The sequence below is a fragment of the Nicotiana tabacum genome, chromosome 22 (assembly GCF_000715075.1).
Source record: "Nicotiana tabacum cultivar K326 chromosome 22, ASM71507v2, whole genome shotgun sequence".
NCBI lineage: Eukaryota > Viridiplantae > Streptophyta > Magnoliopsida > Solanales > Solanaceae > Nicotiana > Nicotiana tabacum.
The window spans coordinates 91,475,627-91,500,075 of record NC_134101.1 but is presented as its reverse complement, the minus strand read 5'-3'; the positions used below and the strand labels follow the sequence as shown (position 1 = coordinate 91,500,075).

The window sequence follows — 24,449 nt, the reverse complement described above, 5'->3', positions numbered from 1 at the left end:
TGTTAGTCTGGGGAGGATAGCCTTTGCATTTGCGACGATTATGTCGCATTTGCGGTCATCCAGTGTTCGCATTTGCGAATATTTCCTCGCATTTGTGAACTATGCATAAATGAGAAGGGTTTCGCATTTACGATGCTTCTATCGCATTTGCACGCTTCGTATTTGCGAAGCCCAGGTTGCAAATGTGACATCTATAGCTGATGAAAAGAGACTTAGATGAGATTTTTCTCCCATTCTTCAAATTTTCAAAACCTAAAACACAAGAGGCGATTTTCCAAAGACCATTTCTTCCCCCAAAATATTGGTAAGTGATTCTAAACTAGTTTCTTTCAATCTTTCACTTTATTTCAACTTAAAATCTAAGGTTTTCATGGTGGAGTTGGAGATTTTTGGGTAGAAACTAGCGATTTCGAAATTTGGGAATTTAGACCTCAAATTGAGGTCGGATTCCAAAACCAATTATATATCCGGGCTCGGGGGTGAATGGGTAATCAGGTTTTGGTCTGAATTTTGGGTTTGGACCAAGCGAGCCCGGATGTTGACTTTTATTGACTTTTTCAGTAATGACCTAAATCGAATTTTTGTTATCGTGGGTGATTCCTAAGGCTTATTTTGAATCGTTTGGTTGGTAATTAACTAGATATTGTTGGTTAGGAGGCTAATTTGAAAGGCAAAGCCGTGGTTGAGCTTTTAGTAGTCCTTAGAGCATGGTAAGTGTTGTGTCTAACCTTGACTTGAGGAAATTAGGAACCCTCAGACTATTTGCTATGTGATTCACATGACAGCGGCGTATATGGAAGGTGACGAGTGCTTATACGCCGCCAAATTATATGTTTTCCCTGATTTACCGCCTTTCCTTAATTGTTTCCCTTCCTGTCTTAACTTTTATATGCTATACATGTTTTCCATGCTTAACTGTTACCTGTTACTCAATATCTTCTCCTATTAATGATGTTAGTTGTTTTCATAATTTCACAAATCCCTACTATTTGCTTAACTTGACTTGTTTTCACCTTAAAATTGTAAATTGCTGGATTGGTCTCGATGTGTAGTACTATTTGTGTAGATCCTATGTTGAACAAGGCTTCCCTTTTTGTTCAGTTTGGTATTTATTGATCATAAAGGCTTTATAATTTCCGTTGTTGATTTGACTATATATATAAAGTGTTTGGTACTGATATGGTAGGATCGGATTGCGTGCCGCGACAAGTGTAATAAGGGTGGATTAATATAGTGGAATAAGGGTGAATATGTTTATATGGTGGGATCGAGTTGCATGCTGCAACAAGTGAAATAAGGGTGGATTGATATGGTGAAATAAGGGTGAATTATGATATTGATACTGATATATGGTGGGATCGGGTTGCGCGCTGCAATAAATCTATATTATTTACTATTATTGATATTGTTACGGTGTAATAAGAGAGGATTATGTGTTGTCTGGTGGGATCGGGTTGCCCGCCGCAACAACCTATATGTTTCCATTTCCTGAGCTGCATTGTTTCTTAGTATTATTATTTGAACTGGTAAAAATTGGTAATTTTGGACGACACTGGTGTATTTTCGAGGCTGTGGTTATCAATTTCTGGTGGTTATTTAAATTATGTTCAGTATTTCCATTATTTTGTCACTATTATATACTACGTACAGGTTATAGTGTAGGTGACCCGCCTTAGCATCGTCACTACTTCGCCGAGGTTAGGATCGTCACTTACCAGTACATGGGATCGATTGTATTGATATTGTACTCTTCTTATTGTGCATATTTTGGAGTCTGTCTCGGCGGCGTGTGATGACCCAAAAGGTCATCACTTGTTTTAAAAATAAATTCTGTGTTTCGAGTCCTTAAAAACCTCTTTCTGCATCACCTCAATTTGCGTGCGCAGTCCGGGCGCGTAGCCGGAAAGCCATTATGTGAAAAATCTGTGAAAATGATGAATTTTGCCTTTAAAATGAATTTAAATTGACTTCGGTCAATATTTTGAAAAAAAACCTGGACCCATGATTTGATGGTCCCGGAGGATCCGTGGAAAAATATGGGACTTGGGCGTATGCCCGGAATCGAATTCGGAGGTCCCAAGCCCGAGAAATGATTTTTGAAAGAAATTGTTTTGCTGAATTAATTATCAAGTAAAGAATAGAATTTAAGTTTGAAACCATTGGTATCGGGCCCGTATTTTGGTTTCGGAGCCCGGTACAGGTCTTATATATGATTTGAGTCAAGCCTGTGAAATTTGGTAAGAAACGGACTTGAAATGACGTGAATCGGACCTTATTTGAGAAAAGTTGGAAAATTTGATGTTCTTAAGAATTTCATGATTTTGATGCTAAATTCATAGTTGTTGATGTTATTTTGGTGATTTAAATGCACGAGCAAGTCTGTATGATGTTTTTAGGTTGGTGTGCATGTTTGGTTTGGAGCCCCGAGGGCTCGGGTGAGTTTTGGATAGGCCACAGAGTGGAATTTGGACTTGGGAAAATTACAGGTTTTCAGCTGGTATGATCAGCTGGCTCGCAAATGTGAGCTCGCAAATGCGACAAATCCTCGCAAATGCGAAGAATGGACCTGGGCAGCCTTAGTCGCAAATGTGATTGTTTTCTCGCAAATGCGATTTCGCATTTGCGAATGGTCTCTCGCAAATGCGAAGATGACCGGAAAACTGATTGGGTCGCAAATGCGATAGTCCCAGTTTTCTCAGGGGGTTCGCAATTGCGAACCTTGGTCTCAATTGCAACATCAGAGACCTGTAAATTCATAACTTAGACGCATTTCAACCATTTTCCACACTCTTTCAAAACCAAAACACTCTAGGGCGATTTTTCAAAGGCAATTTCTTCTCCAAATTGATTGTAAGTGATTTCTAACTAGTTTTCTTCAATCCTTAACATCTTTTCATGTGATTTCAACTCAAAATCAATGGTTTCATGGGGGAAATTGGGTGTTTTGGGTAGAACCTAGGTTTTTAAAATTTTGGGGATTTGGACCTCAATTTGAGGTTTGATTTCAATACAAATTATATATTTGGGTTTGTGGGGGAATGGGTAATCGGGTTTTGGATCGAATTTTGGGTTTTGACCACGTGGGCCCGGGGCCAATTTTTGACTTTTTGGGAAAAACTTTAGAAAACTTATTTTCATACATTAGAATTGATTTAATTAGCATTTATTGATGTAATTAAGTAACTTGTGGCTAGATACGAGTGAATTGGTGATAGAATCAAGAGGTAAAGTGATAGTTGAGACTTGAATTGTGTTCGTGGCATCGAGGTAAGTGTTTGGTCTAACCTTAGCTTGAGGGATTAGGAGTCGAGTCTTATTCGTATAGGTATGGTGACGAGTATCTATACGTTGGTGTCAAGAATGCCCGTGAGTCTTATATTATGATTATTATGACTTCGTTGTATTGTTCATGCCTTTGGTGATGATTTCTATTGTTGGGCAAAGTTTGTGGAAGTAATGGTGATATTTGAACATTGATGAGCGTTGGCTCAAGTGTATAATGAAAGGTAAAAGTATAAGTGGTAATTGAACCCTTTTAAAGCATTGGCTCAAGTTGTGAAGTAAAAGTGAAAAAAAAGAGAAGAGAATCATTATAATGTCTTCCTTGCCGGGATATTATTGCTTTTAATGCTATCTCCCTTGCCGGGATGTTGATTTTTTGATGTTGTTCCCTTACCGGGACTTGATTGTTGAACTATTGTTCTCTTACCGGGATTTTTATTGTAATTTTAATTATTTCCTTACCTATTGCTTGTGATTGTTGTTTGGGTGAGGAAGAGCGTTAAAGCATGAAGGGTGATGCTGTGTATTATTTTAGTGAGAGAGTGTTAAAGCACGAAGGGTGATGCCGTGTATGATTTGTGAGGAAGAGTGTAAAGCACGAAGGGTGATGTCGTGTCGCGCGATGTACAATTCCGTGCCGATTATCTTGATTATATAGTGAGGACGAGAGTAAAAACACGAAGGGTGATGTCGTGCAATTTATATTGATTCTTTGGTGAGGACAAGAGTAAAAACACGAAGGGTGATGCCGTGCAATTTATATTGATTCTTTGGTGAGGACGATAGTAAAAGCACGAAGGGTGCTGTCGTGCACTTATTGATTCCTAATTCTTGTTGATGACTAAGATATGGTGTACCTCTTATCTTTCTATTCTTAATTGATGTTCCCCCACAGCATGTTTCCCCTTCCCATACTTGATTGTACATTACTGTTCTTCTTTTCCGTTGTATATGGTTTAACTGCTCAGGTTTATTTGGTAGTCTGGTCCTAGCCTCGTCACTACTTTGCCAAGGTTAGGCTAGGCACTTACCAGCACATGGGGTCTGTTGTGCTGATACTACACTCTGCACTGTGTGCAGATCTCGGTACTGGAGCTTTTGGACCTTAGCTTGGGTGGCTGTCTTCAGTCCATATGGAGATCCAAGGTAGTCCTGCAGGCGTCCGCAGGCCCTGGCGTCTCCCTCTATCCCTTCATCCTGTTTTATTTACGTATTTCCAAAATAGTGTATTATTTATCTTTTAGACTTTGTTTGTAGTACTATTAGACTGTCTATGAAGTTGTGCCTCCAGTTCTAGGTAGTCTTGTTTAAATAGTTGTATTGGTTATACTCAGTAGTTTTATTGTTTTTCTTCCGCTTGATATAAATTCCGATGTCTTTCAATTATTGCTCATAATTGTTAAAGGATTAAAATGGGGAAAAAGTAAATTATTCAAACAGTCGGCTTGCCTAGCTCACATTAGTAGGCGCCATCACGACTCTCGAGGGCGGAAAATCCGGGTTGTGACAAGGCGGCTACTAGAGGCTCGGATTGGACAACTTACAGAGACTTGACGTACAGCTGCTCAGCGCTCGCAGCTCCTAAAGTCCCTTTCTTGTTCTTATTTAGTTGTGTATCTTCTTTTCGGACAACTTTATGTTATTTCAGACCTTTATATATAGTATTTTAGCAGCTCGTGCACTTGTGACACCAGATTCAGGGAATATAATAGATGTTTCACAGTTTTATCTTCCGCATTAATATTTCAGATATTCTAGTTATCTCACGTTATTTAATTCAACTGTTAAAAATGGATAATATGTTCTAACGTCGGCTTGCCTAGCAAGTAAAATGTTAGGTGCCATCACGGTCCCGATGGTGGGAATTCCGGGTCGTGACAATTGCTTTATATATATATATATATATATATATATATATATATATATATATATATATATATATATATATATATATATATATATATATAATTTTTACCTATCGAAATAGTACTCTCTCCATTCCAGTTTATGTGAACCTATATCCTTTTTTGTCCGTTCAAAAAAGTAATGACCCTTTCTAATTTGAAAACGATTTAGCTTAAACTTCCAATTCTACCCTTAATGAGAAACTTTATAGTCACACAAATACCGTGGCATGTTACTATCACAAATATTCTCATTTGTTTAGGAACACAAAATCCAAAAATCTTTATTTTTCTTAAATTATGAGCTCAATCAAAGAGGTTCATATAAATATAAATTACAACGGAGAGAGTATTTTTATTTTGGCGAAGGTGTATCATTTGACTCAAAATTTCAGCACGATTTGTACGTAGTGATTGCAACAAAGTTAAAACAGACGGAGACTTGGCCTAGTTTTGTCATCTAATTCTTTTTATAAATGCCTTTTTGTTCTCTCTGTAAACTATTCATTGGCAGTTTGATCTTTAGATTTTCCTCCAGAAAGAAGCCGCCAGTTGTATAGGACAAAATAGAGAGAGCATAAAATTCGAAGTTTTACGGAAGCTACAAGAGTAGTTATATAATTGGCGATCGAGCCGGCAGCACAGAAGAAGGATGTCGCCGGCAAAGCAATTCCGATATGTATTCAGGGTGATGATGCTTGTTTTGCCGGCTCTAGTATTCGGCGCCCAAGATTTTAGCAGAACAGACTTCCCTGATACTTTCGTTTTTGGTTCTGGTTCTTCTGCTTATCAAGTCAGTAATTTCTGTTGATTAGCATACATATATACATGCATGTGTGTGACACGCGGTCACACACACATTATATATGTATATGCAATATGTATGTATATAATGGATATATAATGTTGGTTAGCAAATACATAGATACTTGACTAGTGGTATGTTTGGCGATAGGTTGAAGGGGCAGCATTTGAAGATGGACGGACTCCTACCATTTGGGACACCTTTGCTCATGCTGGTTTGTTCTCTTTAATCCTTGTGGTTACCTAAATATATGTTCCTTTTAGCTGTATGTGTTGGTTGTTTTAGCAGGATGAATAGATAGATTTGTAATCAAAATTTACATTTGTAAATAATACAATTGCTAAAAAAAAAAATCAGTTTTATTAGAAAGTTAAAAAAATAGCCCTGTTCCTACAACAGCAGCAATTGACACTTAATTGTACAAGTCCCCTAAATTTTCAGGTGAATATGGAGGAGCCACAGCAGATGTAACTTGTGACGCATACCATAAATACAAGGTCTGGAAGACGAAACAAGATCAGTTTTTGTCTGAGTTCACACGATTGATGATTAATTTGATTGCCGTAAACATTGTGTATTGCAGGAAGATGTAAAACTCATGGCTGACACGGGTTTGGAAGGCTATCGATTTTCCATTTCATGGTCGAGACTTATTCCCAGTAGGCTCCATGATTCAACTACTCCCTTACTACATATCACGCTGTTATAAGCTTTATCTTTCTTCTCATACTTGATTTTTGTCTTCTTTGTAGATGGAAGAGGCCCTGTTAATCCTAAGGGATTGCAGTATTACAACTATCTCATTGATGATCTTCTCAGTCATGGTTATATTTACATTTTCCTGAGCACTAATTCTTATGTTTTTCAGTTGAAAGTTTAAATGTCGCTCTTGTTAGTAAGAGCATACAAATGATCTATAACGTACCTAATTGACTCCATTGTGTTTTCATTTACATTAATTTGTAGGAATTGAACCACATATCACTCTATGTCATAGTGATCTGCCACAAGCACTTGAAGATGAATATGGAGGATGGATGAGCAGAAAGATAATGTGATCGATGCAGAGTAATTTTAGTTTAGTTCATATTTTGGCAACATATTCTCTATGTCTAATTGACTACAAAAAAATTGTTCATGTTTTCCTTGTAGTGATGACTTCACTGCTTACGCGGATGTGTGCTTCAAGGAATTTGGTGATAGGGTTTTGCAGTGGACTACCTTGAACGAGGCCAATGTATTCGCTTTAGGTGGTTATGATAATGGATTCAGCCCTCCAAATCATTGTTCCCCACCTTTTGGATTTAGACCTTGCTCGAAAGGTAACTCTTCAACCGAGCCATACATAGCAGCTCATAATTTACTACTCGCTCATTCAGCTGTAGTGAGACTTTACAGGAGGAAGTACAAGGTATCACCTTTAAACATCATATCAAGTGATATACGAGTGATTACTAGCGTTCTGAAGTCTTAATGTTTGCTAATAGTTTGTTATGTTCCAATGCAGACAACTCAACATGGTTTTGTAGGACTAAATCTCTTTGCATTTTGGTCCCTTCCTTATACAAATAAAACGACCGATATAATTGCAGCACAACGAGCTAATGATTTTTACCTCGGTTGGTAAGCGCTTATTAGCATCAAGACAATCTCAAACATCATTTGTACAATGATTCAGGAAGTAATGCAAGGCTGAGCTTATTTGCTTCATTAAAATTTCAATCCTCATTGCAGGTTTGCCAGTCCCTTGATATTTGGAGACTATCCTGACGTAATGAAGAGGAATGCTGGCTCTAGATTGCCCAAATTCACAAGACAAGAATCTGCACAAGTTAAAGGCGCTGTAGACTTCATAGCCCTGAACCATTATATGACAGTACATGTCACAGATAGCTCCAGCAGCTTGGAAACTGATATCAGAGACTTCAGTGCTGATGCGGCATTTCAATTTATATGTAAGAATAATGACTAACGCAAAAGATAATGATCCACTGTATTGACATTTGAAGACGATATTCAGCTTCAATTTGGTCGGGTGGACCAAATAAAGATAGATATTTGTGTGATTCAATGCTTTTATCTCTTTATTTATGCAGTGGCAGGTGGTGCAACTACACCACCAGGCATGGTGAGGATTGCGGCATGCATCAATTCTACGGTGCACTTTGCCTTTTTCATATTTATTTGTTTTTCCATCTTGACATTTTTCTTCTGAATCAGTATCCAGTGACGGAACCTGGTCTACAAGGAGTACTAGAATATTTCAAGCAAGCTTATGGCAATCCACCTATGTATATTCATGAAAATGGTTCCTCTCTCTCTCATTCACACACACACACATCAAATACCTATACCTTTGCTTATTTCTGGGCCCAAGTATAGGCTTTGGCGTCCCCGCCGAATACATAAATTTCTTTGAACCCCTAAAACCAAGAAGCTCTAAAAAGCGTGGTGTTATTTGTCTTGGCAGGTCAAATGACACCACGAACTGCGATATTAAATGACACAACTAGGGTAGACTATCTGCAAGTTTATATTGGGAATTTGCTTGATGCTGTGAGGTAAGCCCCCTATTCTCACATAACACAATTGTTATTGATGAGAGACTATAGGCCTATAACATATTTACATGAAACAGATGAATCGTCTTACTTAAACACGTAGATCAAGCACTAACTCATCTTGCACTCTAGTAGTAATTGATAGAAATATCTTTCCGTGCATCCTCTGCAAGTTCTTGTAAAACCACAAAATTTGGAGAAATTTATGTTAAGGTATTTCTTGTGAGATTCTTTAAACCGTATGACATCCCCGTTCTGTATCTCTTTGTTATTCTAGGAATGGATCAAACGTCAAAGGCTACTTCACATGGTCATTTTTAGACTGTTTTGAGTTACTGGACGCATATGGTTCGGCATTTGGCCTATATTATGTGGACTTAGATGACAAAAACTTGCAAAGATATCCAAAGCTTTCTGCACATTGGTACGCTAATTTCTTGAAAGGCTCCAAACATAGTGCAATTCTTGAGATTGAGGATAAAGTGCTGCATTCTTCCCAGTCTCATTCTTCTTCATAAGTATTCAGTTGTATTGTGTAATCAATCCAGTTATGGAGTTCACATTTGTCTGTTGTAATTTTTGCAAATAAAGATCCATAGTCTAGACGATTGATCGTGTACCCTTGTATAAGGACGAACTTAATTTAATACCTATTTATTTGCCATTTACATAATTATTTTATAACTAGTTTTCGAACACGTGTATCCCATATTAGTTAGTATAACAATTTTAAAAATTATATATATATATAAGTGGAAACCTCAAAAGTTAAAAGTTGAATTACCAAAGTGCCCTTCTAAATAACCTAAATATTTTACTTCCAAATAACTACTATTATTTAATAATAATATTTAAATGATATTAATTAATAGTTAAATTGGACTTATCTTTCTCGAAAGGTTGTGACCCTCCAATTTTGCAACTAACGTTTGAGTTCTAAAATTAGTTATTGGTCGCTTGTAATGAAAAGCCACATTCTTATATACAAGTTCATGCATGTCATGCCCTTCTAAATAACCTAAATATTTTACTTCCAAATAACTACTATTATTTAATAATAATAGTTAAATTGGATTTATCTTTCTCAAAAGTTTCTAACACTATTGATCCATACACCTTACAGACTATGATCGACTACTTCAAAAATTTTGATAAGTTAAATATTCTTGGCATTTGTGATGTTATTTAATTAAAATTTGATTGTTCATCTCCGTATATTTAGACGATGTCTAATCTTTTTGAACTGGACAAATAATTTACCAGACTAACGAATTGCATTGATTATTCGCAAAACCTTATATTTTATTATTTATGTGTATTGATTTATTCAAACATTTATTTTATAATATTACAAAAGTCATCTAATATATAATTTAGTGTACACGTGCAATGCACGTGCCGAGAGACTAGTCATCATATCATATCATACTATATTATAAGTGTGAAGACTTTTAGGTAAAGTTATTTTACTAAAATATCCTTCAAAAACTGAATGACCAAATTAGCCTTTAGCTAAATAAATCCATTAAATGATTATTTACCACAATCAATCATTTCTAGAATACTCTAACACATGTGAAGAGTTGTTCATCTTCTGCTAATTATTCTCAACTGTGTGGTATGCCAGCTTGGTTTCAACCAATATGGTCATTAATCATTTGGCCAACAAAAAATTAAGTCGGATGTTACATTATATTGGAAACCTATTAAATGTAAGTAATTACTACAATGAGCTGTTAATTGGAAAGAATATTTATCACAATCTTTGCCTCTTCACCTCCTAGCTTTAACAGTTTAACGTTAGCTGAAGAAAATTAGTTTCATTTGTGATCAATGATCACTTTTATAAATGAAAATGTATAACCCTCACCATTAAAGAAACAATAGATCCGAAAAGCTGCAGATTTACTAGGTATGTTCATTTTCTTTTGTTATTTCCTATGAGTATTCATGACACTATATTTTTGTTTATGCTAATTTTTATTTAGTATCACTTTGTAATGTTATTAATTATTTCGCCGGATAATAAATTGCAGAAGTATTAGCTTTCGTAATCAAGCAAATTGACTAGCTTGTAAGTTTTTGAGAAATGATTTCCTATAATCAAGCTAATCGAGTAGCTAATAAATTTTTGAGAAATTTGGTCTTTGTAAAATAATGAGCTTTATTAGAAGTTTCATGACATTTCTTTTCTTCTTTTATTTTATTTTTATTTTTTTTTATTTTTTTTGCTAAAAAAAATTCAAATTTTTGGGAAGAGCATATTCCAAGGATGGGGTGTGCAACTCACTATCACTATTTTTTTTATCATTATCTTTCTTATTGATCTTTTCCTCGCTCATTGACCCATTTTATTGATGGATTGATTCTATATAGATGTTTATGTTTTCCCAGTACTCCTCTCTTGGCATAATAAAGAAATGAGAAAATAAGAAAGAAAAAAGAAACAAAGATTTTGCTTTGTTAATGGTTAATAAGGAATGAGCTAATTTTTGGCATTTTGAAAAACATAGCACTCAGTAGATATTAAAAAGCTCCAAGAAGTATCTGACAAGAGATACAACGGAAAGCAAGTGGAGCAGCAACCTGCACATAATTATTAACTACAGGCAGCCCCTTCAGGGATGTAAAATAGTGTTGAAATGATAGAACTCAGCACAAGGATAGCACATAAAGTGAGAAACCGTCCAATTTATTAATTGCAGGCAGCCAGTAGCCAAACGCATGTTTCTGTCCCCATGTACAACTACTACTACTTTGTTTTGTTAATTCAGCTAAAGAACCAACACTTGGACTTAAGTATTGTTGTCAACTTCCAAATGAGAGAGAGAAGTACAATTAGATATTTCAGGAGGTATAATACATGATAACTGATTGACACTCAACTGCAACTCCTCAAGACCTAAAATGCCACCCAAACTAGTAGGAATGCTACCTGTTAAAAGATTCTCAGATAAATCAATAACTGTAAGAGCTTTGCAATTTCCAAGCTCATTAGGAATCACACCAACTCCTACTTTAGATTTGATATCATGAAGTAATAACATTAAGTATACAGCAGATTCTTCTTGTACAAGAACTAGATATTCTCGGCTCCTGAGATCATATTAAGATACAGATGATTGGATAGAGGAGCAATGACTTAAAATGCAGCTAAATACAAGCCACAAAGTACAGTAAGCACAATAGCATCTAGGCTACCATATGTTAAAATGCAAACTAAACAGAGAAGATCGATCGAGTAACAGAGAAATAAATTTACCTTTGAAAAAGAGACAAGTGAAGCAACAGATCTACAGTGACACCACCTACAAAATGGGAAAAAAAGCATTAGATATGATTTTCCAAATATGAGCAAAATGATTTCACCTCTCTGTTTCTATATATGACCAAGATTGCTTCTTTCCCTCTAATACAAAAGAACCTCAATGGTTGTAGCTTATAAAATAATGTCAAATAGATGCAACAATAATAACAAGTGCTGATACACAATAGCTGACCAATAAAAGTAACAACAGATACAACTCTATCAATTCATAATAGCTGAACAAGTCAACAATTTATAGTGCCAAAGCAAAAAAACAAGAAATTTTCAATATTGTTGATCAACTATAAGCATAGATACAATTTGGTTTCTTAGACTAAAAATGGGTTGGCAGTGGCTCTTCAAATATGTTCATCTTCCCCAATCTCATTTTCAATATTGCATTCACCTAATACTTCATCAATTTCATCCTCCCGACTCAAAATTAGATCATTCACACCATCAAAGAATTGATCTAAGTCTTGCACTGGAAATGGCTCATTCTCAGGAACTTCATTCTCTCCTTCTCCCATTTCATACAAGTTTCTTGGTTTCAAGTGAACAACAGTACTCCATCCTTTATTCACCTCATCATCCATATAATATACCATTTAAGCTTGTGAAGCTTCAATATATGGTGAATGCTCTTCACGATCACCAATGTGAATCAATTGTGAAAAATTAACCGAAGAAAATTCCCATGCATCCTTTCTAAACCCTCTATCCCTAGTTGTGTCAGCCCATTTACACTTGAATAGTGTAACCCTAAATCGATAGTAGTTAAGCTCAATGATGTCTTCTAATTTGCTATAATATGGCAAATCTGCTTGCCTCAGGTTTCCAACAGCACCACTAGCAATACAAGATGTGGTCGAAGTAAAAAAAAAAAAACCACTGTTTTGCGTTTTCAACCCATGCTCTCGAGTTGTTGTCCGAAATTTGAACCCATTGATATTAAATGATGTAAACCTTCTAGCATATGGTGCTGGACTATCTGCTAAAAACTTTAGTTCATCAGACACAGTATTTGAAATGTCTGGAATAACAATCTGAAACAAGAATGTAAAATGTGTTAGTCACAAATTTAAAGTTATAAAATTCTAATACATTTGTAACCAACCTTTCGAAGAAACTAATCAATAAAGTCTTTACTAACTATCTTCTCTATCTCCGTGTTTGAAGGCTTTCGACCCTTCCACCGCCTCCGCACATAAGCTTTAAATTCACTACATGAGATTTTGATATAAATATAACAATTAACATAAGTTTTCATGTATTTAATGCATGTTTTATTTTGATTTGCCTTAAATACTCACGTAATGAAATGATTTGTGGACAATTTAGTAACACATATCGATGTGCTTGACGTTTTTCCATAGGTGACAACTCAAATGTTACAGCTCCTAGTCCTTTACCAACTGGTGGGAAAATACTAGATGAATTCGCCGAGGCTCGATCCATCAGAAAATCGTCAACACGACGTGGCCTATTAAATCTTGTCTCAATCCCTTCAATATACTGGGATCAAAAAGTAAGATCCTCTTCAGCTAGATATCCTTCAGTTATAGAGTCTTCTGGTTGTGACATGTTTCGCACATAGGATTTGAAGTGTCCCAAATACCTAAACAAAAGACCAAAAATTAGTTGATGGATACAAATTAACATCTATTCTTAATGAACAAGCTCGAATCAAGCAATAAGAAATACTGTTTACCTCTCGATAAGATACATCCACCGACACTGTTGAGGTCCCCCAAGTTTTGTTTCACTAGCTAGATGACAAGTTAAATGAACCATGATTGTAAAGAATGTAGGAGGGAATAACATTTCCAGGTGATTCATGGTGATAAAATACCGAGACTGGAGCCTGTCAAGGTCTAAGGGACTTAAGCTTTTGGCACAGAGTTGATGGAAGAACAAACTCAACTCTGTTAATACTGCAGTCACCTTGTCTGGTAAAACATTACGTATGGAAATTGGTAACAAGTGTTGCAAGAGAATGTGAAAATCATGACTCTTCATTGACTTGAGCTTTTGTTGTTTCAAGTCGACACATCTTGAAATGTTGCTAGCGTATCCATCTGCCATTTTGACATTTTTTAAAGTCCGCAAAAATATGTCTTTCTTAAATCCACTTTTCTTTGAATTTAAAAGAGTGAACAAGGCTGGACGATAGCTTCCATTCTCATCTGCCCAAAGTTCTTTCCTTATACCCATTTCTCTAAGATCATTCCGAGCTTTAAGATTGTCTTTTGACTTTTCAGTATCATTGAGCAAAGTATATATCACACTCCCACACACATTCTTCTCAATGTGCATAAGGTCTAGATTATGACGCAACAAGTTAGATTCCCATTAAGGAAGATCAAAAAATATGCTTCTCTTTCTCCACTATTTCGGTCTATCTTCAGCAATAGTTTTTCCTCGAGTTCTTTACCTTTAGCATTCGACTCAGGTACTTTCCCAAAACTAGCATTGATTACCTCCATTTGTTTCAATATATCTGACCCTGATAATGCTATTGGTGGCTCCCGTTGCTCGATTTTCCCATTAAAACGGACACGCTGCAATCTAAACGATGGCCGCTTTCAAGAAAATGGCGATGACCCATGAAACACCATTTTTTTACTATGCTTCAGCCAGCAAGAGTCTGTATCAAAGTTACATGTGGGACAAGCAAACTGAGTGTGTGTGTTCCATCCAGATAAGGTTCCAAACTAGGAAAATCACTAATTGTCCACATCAAGGTTGCTCGCATTTTAAAAATTTCATTCTTTGAAGAGTCTAATGTCTGCACTCCATTGTACCACAATTCTCTCAACTCTTGGATAAGAGGTTGTAAGTACACGTCAATGTCATTGTCGGGCATTTGTTTTCCTGGAATGATCATTGAAAGAATGAATGAAGTTTGTTTCATGCACTCCCAAGGAGGACGATTGTATGGAATAAGAACCACAGGCCAAATACTATAGTTTGTTGCCATTGCTCCAAAAGGATTGAAACCGTCACTAGCTAGGCCTAGTCGTACATTCCGAAGATCTACAGCAAATTCAGGATAAAGCAAGTCAAATGCTTTCCAAGCTTGAGAATCCCTTGGATGCCTCATCAATCCATCTTGGTTACCGCAGAAGAATGCCATCTCATAGACTCAGCAGTTTTAGAGCACATGAACAATCTCTGTAGCCTTGGCTTTAGTGGAAAGTAGCACAAAATCTTTGTGGGCTGCTTCTTTTTATTGTCCTTCCACCTAGATGTCTTGTACTTTTTGCATTCTTGTAAGCCTTTATCTTCCCTAAAATATACATGGATCTTTGTATAATTAAGACCAAGTTTATTGATGGTTTTTTTGGCCTCATAAAAAGAAACAAGAATCTTGGCATCTTCAAAGGCATCTTTTAACAATTCTAATATCATACTCATCGTTTTGTCAGTCATTCGACACAAACACTTGATATGATACAATTTGACTAGAAAGGACTATTTGGAATACTTCGCGCACCCTTCATATAATGGTTGATTGCCATCTTCTACCAGCTCATAGAACTATGCATATTCTTCATTATGCCCTTCATTAAATGTTTCTTCACTATTCATAGGCTCACAAGACACACCAGGCTCATTGACATTGTTCCCTATGAACCCAAATGCATCGTTAATCATGGTTGCTATTGGATTTTGGGGCTGCAGAGTTTCTTCTATGACGTGTATGCTCTGAAACGTTTGTGGCATAGTTGCATTTGATTCTTCACCATGCAAATACCAAACTTTATAATTTTTTGGAAAAGGCTTACAAGTCAGGTGTTCTTCAACTACATTTCTTCTTTGTCACTTGTTAAAACCACATTTCGGACACGGACACTTAATTACACGCCCATCAATAGACCCATACTCAAAAGCAAAATCCAAAAATTTTCTACGCCCATCGCGTATTCAAGTGTATTTCGTGGTTTGCTAATCCAAGATTTATCAATTGGCATGGGTAGAAAAGAAGATATAAGATAACATCACAATATCAAAATAAAAAAGCTAGTTCATAGCCACTATATGAAAATCAAAAGAATAATAATCACTTAATCACACTTTTTAACTTCTGAAGAATATGTAAACAGAAACCAAAGCGACAAATAAACAAAGAAAAGAAAACTATCACAACCAGAATTTTCTATTATTCACAAATCCGATCCAATTTTCATCACCAACAACTAAGGTCCTATACAAAAGGATTTTTTTGACTATCTTATTCTGAAACTTGACATTAGTCCCTCCGTCTAGAAGGTAGAGTTCTCTGGCCTACATATACAATGCTCAGAAGCTGGTTGATTGATTCAGTTTGATTATGCATTTTGTTAGTGGAATTAAGTGTACAATATAGTATTATTATAGCAATAAAACTATTTCCATAATCGCCGAAAAGTTCTCTACAAAATACAACTCATGAAACTTTAATCTAGCTTAATTTGCAGCTTCTCAGAAGTCAAACTAAGTTCCCAGACTGCAATACAACACCAACAAAGTAAATTTGTAAAGAACAATTATAGTATATTTTATATCAATCCTTTGTATCCGTTCCTTTATTGTTTTCAAATATACCAGAATTCCTTAATTGTTCAGAGTGAAGTAAAAATTGCTCACTCAAACTCTTATAATTATATCAAAAAAACTTTTTACCACAAAAGAAAGGAATAAAATCAGAATCCAAAACCAAATTAGCAAACAAAAAAAACCACAAATCCCCCAAAAAGTGAGAAATCAACAGCATAGCTTAGTGACTTTCCTCAAACCTACATACAAGCACAGTACATATACACATAAACTTGAAGTTCAATATATGTAAACTCAAAAGCAGACAAAATCCAGAATGAGACTCTTCAGTTGTCTTCTCTTGTGAAACTCAAAAGCAGACAAAAAAAATCCTCCTCTAAAAACCAAATCTCAGTATATAGGGGAAAAGGCCAAAATTGTCTCTATACTATCGAAAATTAGTCACGTTTATACCCGTTTTTACTTTCGGTCCAAATATAGGCCTGCCGTTAAGAAAGTAGATAAAATCGTCCCTAACCCTAACGGTTGTCCATGACTCAGCAACTAAAATGACACCGTGGACTCCATGTCACTATTTATTTTTTCTTTTGTAATAATAAATAATTAAACCCACTAAAATTAGTCTTCTTCTTCTCTAACTTTCAAGATTCAAGGCACAAAGATTTAACCAATTCTAATTTAAATAACAAGTTGCAGCTTTGAATTGTTTTAGCATTCCAATGTCAGATTCTTTGTTCTATTCAGTCCAAAACAGATGAAAAATTCCCGAAACGATTCTCACCCGGTTGATTCTTCTTTGTTTGCAAAAAAAAGATTGTTCCATCAAGATTTTACTAGTTTTGATATGTTCAAGTAGTAAAGAAATTTTTTAGCAAAAAAAGATTTTTTCTTTGGGTGGAATTTTAAAGAGAAACATGAGGTCACCGGTAAATGGGTTTTTATAGACGATTTCTTTCTTCTGGATCTAGCTCTTCTTCTTTTTGTAGAAAAGAAGTGTCACTAGCCAGTTATGACCAGTAAAGAGGAGTGAGAGATGGAAGAAAAGAAAGGTGATTTTTTGATGAGTGGCTGGTAGTATTTAAAGAGATGGTTTCTGTTGAAGCTTTTGGTGGATATTTCCGATGAGTGATTGCTGATGATTTTCTAGGTAGAGAGAAGATGGGATATTTTCTTGGTGGAAGATGGCTGGTGTTGTGGTTCAAACACTGGCTGGTAATGATGGAAATTTATGAAATAATTTTGTGGAGCAAGATAAGAACCTTGAATTTGCAGCAATGGTGGTATGTTGTTAGAGAAGGAGAAGACTAATTTTAGTGGGTTTAGTTATTTATTATTACAGATGGAAAATAAATAGTGACATGGAGTCCACCGTGTCATTTTAGTTGCTGAGTCATGGACAACCGTTAGGGTTAGGGACGATTTTGTCTACTTTCTTAACGGCGGGCCTATATTTGGACCGAAAGTAAAAACGGGTATAAACGTAACTAATTTTCGATAGTATAGGGACAATTTTGGCCCTTTTCCCCAGTATATATCCATGGCTTTTGTTCTTGACAACAGACCAAAAATGGCTTTGCTTTTCTTGATTTTAGCTTCTTTTGTGCAGCTCTCCTTTGGGGTTACTTATAAGGTTGGAGATTCAGCTAGTTGGACAACTATTGGTAATGTTGATTACAAGCTATGGGCTGCTAATAAAACCTTTCAAGTTGGTGATACAATTGGTATGTCCTTTCCTCTTCCCTTTTTCTTTCACGTTCAATCGTTAGTCTTTTGTATTATGAGGAGAAGATATCAAACTCTTGCTTAAAACTTGAAAAAAAAAAGCTAATTACTTGATAGAATAATTAAAATATACTATAATTGTTCTTTACAAATTTACTTTGTGGGTGTTGCATTGCAGTCTGTTTCCCTTAAATGTTAACTTAGTTTCCATAATCGCCGAAAAGTTCTCTTAAATGTTTGTCACTTTTAAACTAAGCAAACTTTAACTAATATTTTATAGTTTATGCATTCAGCATAGAAGCTTTACTGGTTATTAGCTTATGAAGTGAAACATACTATTCAATCGTGAAAATCATAAAGTTACTAACAGCAAAAAGCAGAAAAATTCTAATATTTTTTCCTTATGCTTTTTTCACTTATTTAGGCTCATCTCAGACTTCAGTCACAGACCATTAAACTAGGGAAGGAAGGCCAAGGCAAATATGAAGAGTCAGAAAACAGTCATAAACGTTATCTTTAAAAAAAAAAAAAAAAGTTGCTCCAAAGAAAGGATAAAGTTAACTATACCTATCAAATATAATTTAGTCAACCTCGATCCCAATAGCTTTACCAGCTGTTTTAGATTCCTCGGCTACCTATCAAGGCCATAAATGATGTTTAGGTTAATATTAGCAGAACAAAAACTAAAAATGTCAAAATTTAAACAAACACAAACTTAATTGAATAGAAAAGTAACAAAACTTGACATAAAAATAAAAGAAATAAGAAATAAAACTATTAGCAGAAATTGACAGCTAAACCAGTGAAATCGACGTCCGAATCAATAAAAATGACTGCCAAACGGTGAAATTGATGGCTTAAGCAGTGAATCGATAGCTAAAATCAGTGATTTAAACTGATCTTCGTCCAATACACACACATGCATGCCTAAAATCAATGAAATCAATGGCTAAATCAGCAAAATCGAAACCTAAATCAGTGAAATTCACGGCTAAAATCAGTGATTTAAACTGATATCCATCCAATACACACACGCACGCCTTAAATCAGTGAAATCAACGGTATTTTGGAAGGAATTACACGAACGACTTGAAGCGAGTATTTATCAGAAAAGGGTGATTTACCTTAAACGAGTTGAAATTTGATCTCCTTACATTATTGTAAACTCAATAATGAATACTGATTTGGGGAATCGATTAGGGCCGTCTGTTTAGTGAGAAAGAGATAGAAGGTGTATAGAGAGAGAAGGTGTACAGACGCGTCTGTTTAGAAAGAGAGAGAAGGGCTTTAAGAGTTTTGAATGAATTTACTGTATCTGAATATGTTTAGGGCTTTAAGTTTTTACGTTATTTAATTATTAAAAATTAGGGGCGGTTGTAACTGCCGTAACTGTAAATAATAAGGCCCTTTGAACTTTACGGACTAATGGCGTTGGAACATCGCCGTATTATGATATATATTGTGGTGGTTTTTATGAACCGTCGTTATTTAATTGCCACAATAATTTTGGTTTTTCGTAATGTTATCATCAGCCATCTTATTATATACTAACTCAGATCCCGCTAGAAGTTATAGATATAAAGTAACCAACCCTATAAAATTTAGCAATCTAGTAAATTCTAAAACAAAAAATATTTAAATATTATTTTCGCCTTTTAAATTTTAATAATTATTCAATAATTACAATATTATTTTCCTTCATAAGGACAACTGAAGGAAAAAATTACCTTCATTTGACGGAAATCTTCACTAAATGTACGTAGTTGAGACTGGCCTATATAAGTAGCACAACATAATAATAACACAAGAGGAATTGAGAAAAGAAAATGAAATTTTCATCTTTTCAAAGCTTTGATTTAATTTGGTAAAACTAACTTAGTAGTTCAATCTTTCCCAACTTTGTCTAACCTTTGATCTCATTGTGACACACTGCGGACGTTCGACCTTCTCCCATGGATAAGTATCTCTACTTAGACTTCGATACCTTAAATGTCTTGAAGTCCTCTATATCTAACGCCTTGAATTCCTCTTGGAATTTAACTTTTACATGCAAATACTACTTAGTGTGTGAAGAAAAAACATGATAAGGTTGTAACAGTTGTCTAAAAAAATAACAAAACAGAATAAACCATAAATGAGGTCTCTCCACCTAGTATTATCATATTCAATTGTAACTATACCATGGTATAATCCTTTGAATATTCAAAATTATTTCATAATTTACTGGAATTGAAGGTTAAAATAGCAGTTACAAGCATAAATAGCAAAATGAATGTCGAATTAATAAAAAAAACAAATTTATAGCAACAAAATCCTAAAGAAAAATAAGAAAAAAATGAAAAACCTGACTATCCACACAGATTTAATAATAGGTTGGAAATCTCAGATGAATCATTGAAAGCTAATGGTATCGTGCAATGACGAACCGATAACCGGACCGGAGAGGAGGACTAAGAACAACAAACTTCTTCGAAACACGCGCTGTGACACTAACACGATCAGAGGCGGACCCAGGATTTGAGCATGACGGGGGCACCATTGTATGCTAATTGTTAACGTTAAAATTTGGCGGGCAACTCTTTGAAAACTCAATGATTATGATGACTTATCATCCAAGTACAAATAAAAAGAAGTTCTAAAGAAATAGAAAGCATCGAACAAAGAGAGGGATTTCTTTGCAAAATGTGCTACGGAAAGGGAAGATATTGGATTTAAGACTGTTTCAAACTTTAAAATTTCGAGCTTTTTCTCAATTAAAAAAGGGGATTGTGATCAAAAGGGTGTTCAAACTTCAAAAATTATCAAAAAAAACTTATTAAACAAATCAAGATTAAAGGTGTGCTAATAGTTAAAGAACGGAAGAAAAGCCTCAAACTCTTAATTAGTTGTCATTGCCGAATCAGAATTGACGAATATCTGTTACTTTGTCAAAGTGATTGTTGAAAGAAAATTGTGGAAGAAGGATTTGTATTTTTCTACTTCTGAAGCGCAATAAATTGCAATTTGAGGCTTTTAAGTTTAAGGAAGGGATTTGAAAAAGAATAAAATTAAGTTGACTATTATTAAGTGATTCTTAACTCATTTCTTTCACTCTTTTACTTCTCCTTACAAGATTTCATCTTAGAATCTAGGGTTTTCACGGAAGAATTGAGGATTTTTGGGTATAATTTAGGAATTTGGGAATTTAGACCTCAAATTGAGGTCGAGTTCCAAAATCAATTGTATATCCGGGCTCGGGCTGAATGGTAATCGGGTTTTAGTCCGAATTTTGGTTTTGGACCTAGCGGGCCCGGGTGTTGACTTTTTCAAAAGTGACCTACATTGAATTCCTTTTTCAAAATCTAAAACATAAAAGGCGATTTTTCAAATATTTTTTATTCCCCAAATCATAATTAAGTGATTCTTAACTCATTTCTTTCACTCTTTTACTTCTCCTTACAAGATTTCATCTTAGAATCTAGGGTTTTCACGGAAGAATTGAGGATTTTTGGGTATAATTTAGGAATTTGGGAATTTAGACCTCAAATTGAGGTCGAGTTCCAAAATCAATTGTATATCCGGGCTCGGGGTGAATGGTAATCGGGTTTTAGTCCGAATTTTGGTTTTGGACCTAGCGGGCCCGGGTGTTGACTTTTTCAAAAGTGACCTACATTGAATTCCTTGTTATCGTGGGTAGTTCCTAAGGCTTAAATTGAATCGTTTGATTGGTAATTTGCTAGATTATATTGGCTCGGAGGCTTGTGTGAAAGGAAAAGTTTTGATTGTGCTTTGAGATCGGCGGTGGAATCGAGATAAGTGTTGTGGCTAACCTTAGCTTGAGGGATTACGTGTCATTGCCTTATTTGCTACTTGTTTAGTTGTTAAGTACGACGTATAGGTGTGGTGACGAGTATCTATACGCCATTGTCGGGTCATAGAATGTGAGCGAGTCTTATACTTTTGACCGTTGTGTTTCCTTATACGTATTGTTCTTGCTTAAACTAGTTATTACTCCTGTTAAACAAGTCTTATTATGTTTTTTCTGGTTTTGGATATTGGTTATGTAACGACTCGGCCGGTTGTTTTAAGAACTAACGCTCCGATCCCCTATTAACTGCTTTCCCCGTATTTGTTTCTGCTATTTTGATTTGCCGAGATGTTTGGTTTTGAGTTTGGGAGTGTTTTGAGACACTTAGTCCCTAAAAGAGAACTTAAGCTTTAGAATTTAAACCGTAGTCAGAGCAGTGTGAAGACAGCTTCGGAATGGAATTCCATCGGTTCCGTTAGCTCCATGGGGTGATTTCGGGCTTAGGGGCGTGCTCGGATTGTATTTTGGAGGTCCGTAGCTTATTTAGGCTTGAAATGTCAAAAGTTGAATTTTTTAAGTTTCCGGTTCGATAGTGAGATTTTGATATCGGGGTCGGAAAGGAATTTCGAAAGTTGGAGTAGTTCCGTAGTGCTGAATATGACGTGCTTGCAAAGTTTCAGGTCATTCGGACGAGGTTTGATAGACTTTTTGATCGAAAGCATAATTTGAAAGTTTTTGGAGTTCTTAGGCTTGAATCGAATGTTAAATTGGTATTTTGATGTTGTTTTGAGCATTCCGAAGGTTGGAACAACTTTGAATGATGTTTTAGAATTGGTTGGCATGTTTGGTTGAGGTCTCGGGGGCCTCAGGTGTGTTTCGGATGCTCAACGGACCATTTTTGGACTTGGAGAAGGATCAGATTTTTGCTGGTTTTTGTTGCAGACTTTTCTTCATCGCGATCGTGTGAGAAGGCTCGTGATCGCGAAGGCTTAGATGAGTCAGAAGGGATTTTGTTCTACGCGATCGCGGGAAAGGGAGTGCGACCGCGTAGTATTGGCAGGAGTTGAATCGCGAACGCGTGGGCTACGCCGCATTCGCGAAGAGGAAGAAGTGAGGTAGCTGAGGAATGGAAGATTTTCTCTTCACGATCGCGTGAGGTCAACCGCGATCGCGTAGAGCTGAGCAGTGCAACATCGCGATCGTGTAGGGTTATTTTGGGGGTCAGCGAAGTTGCTCTTCGCGATCATGTGGGAGTTTCCGCGATCGCGATTAAGGACACGTCTGGGCAGAACATAAAGTTCAAAATCGAGGGTTTTGAGTTCATATCACAAAATTTAATTGGTAGCTCGGTAGGAGACGAATTTTGGAGAAATTTTCGGAGAGAGTTTGCGGGTAATGATTCTTAACTCCTTTTTGCTTATAACCCATTAATCTAATTATGAATTCATCATCTAATTTCGGATTTGGGGTGAGAAATTGGGAAAAATTTTGGAAAAGTTCTTAGACCTAATTACATCAGATTTGGATAATTTTGGTATGGTTAGACTCGTGAGTGAACGAGGGTTCATAATCCGTAACTTTTATCCAATTTCGAGACGTGGGCCCGGGGGGCTTTTTGGGCAATTTTCTTAATTTCGCGTGTTAGCTTCAAATTAGTTAGTGGAACTAGTTACTTGAAGTTATATTTACATTATGCAATTGATTTGAATAGATTTGGGCCATTTGGAGTCGAGTACTCGTGGCAAGAGCGTGGTTTCAGGTTGATTTTTGAGTCGGTTCGAGGTAATTGGCTTGCCTAACCTTGTGGGGGGAAACTCCCCTTAAGATTTGGTATTGTTGATACTTGAGATGCCTTGTACGTGAGGTGACGAGTGCGTACTTGTGCTAATTGTTGAAAATTCTGTTTTCATTAAGTAACTATAATTGTGTTTCCTTTCCTGTTTATACTACTTGCAATTTAAGCCTACTATTAACTTAGGGAAGCATGTCTAATTGACTTAACTGCTTTACTTGCTCAAACTGCTTTATTTGAATTATGTGCAGCATGCTAGGTTAGAAATACTTGTTTACCTTGGTATGAAATTTGGATTGAACTGAATATTCTCCGTGTTGTTGCTGTGTATTTTTTTGGGACTACGGCACGGTATCCCGGGAGATCCCCCTGCATGTTTACTTTGGTACTTTGGATTTGTATTCCGGTAGATCCCCCTGCACAGTATATTGGAGCTACGGGACTGCACCCGATAGATTCCCCCAGTACTGGTATTTACATTTGGGACTACAGATCGGAATTCTGACAGATCCCCGCGCACTATGAGTTGGACTACGAGACGACACCCGGGAGATCCACTGTATATTTACATTTGGGGACTATATGACGGTATCCTGGGAGATCCCGGTTGTTATCTCTGTGTTGAGTTGTATTCCTCCTATGATTATTTTGTCTCTGTTATAGTTGTTGTTATTCTTATTATCCTGTGTTACTTCATACTGTTAGCATTTAATTATATTGTTGTATTCTATAGTGTTTTACCTCGTTTTT

General features: G+C 35.9%; 1 protein-coding gene and 1 long non-coding RNA gene across 3 annotated transcripts; one reads left to right on the top strand and one right to left on the bottom strand.

Moving 5' to 3' along the window:
• Positions 1-5,634: 5,634 nt before the first annotated feature.
• Positions 5,635-9,219, top strand: LOC107796135 (beta-glucosidase 11-like). The gene is made up of 13 exons (XM_016618869.2): positions 5,635-5,979; positions 6,142-6,205; positions 6,433-6,488; positions 6,575-6,650; positions 6,744-6,815; positions 6,958-7,045; positions 7,144-7,402; positions 7,499-7,614; positions 7,726-7,946; positions 8,088-8,119; positions 8,212-8,299; positions 8,462-8,552; positions 8,830-9,219. The coding sequence occupies exons 1-13, from the start codon at positions 5,839-5,841 to the stop codon at positions 9,068-9,070; spliced, it is 1,545 nt and encodes a 514-aa protein (XP_016474355.1). The 5' UTR covers positions 5,635-5,838; the 3' UTR covers positions 9,071-9,219.
• Positions 9,220-12,057: 2,838 nt separating this feature from the next.
• On the bottom strand, positions 12,058-19,444 carry LOC107796133 (uncharacterized). 2 transcript variants are annotated; one of them, XR_001650311.2, is made up of 6 exons: positions 19,245-19,444; positions 18,688-18,755; positions 13,571-15,807; positions 13,173-13,477; positions 12,977-13,082; positions 12,058-12,905 (listed from the first exon to the last, which is right to left on the bottom strand). It is a non-coding gene; the product is annotated as an uncharacterized LOC107796133 (long non-coding RNA). The 2 variants fall into 2 exon arrangements; XR_001650312.2 differs by lacking the exon at positions 13,571-15,807.
• Positions 19,445-24,449: the final 5,005 nt, after the last annotated feature.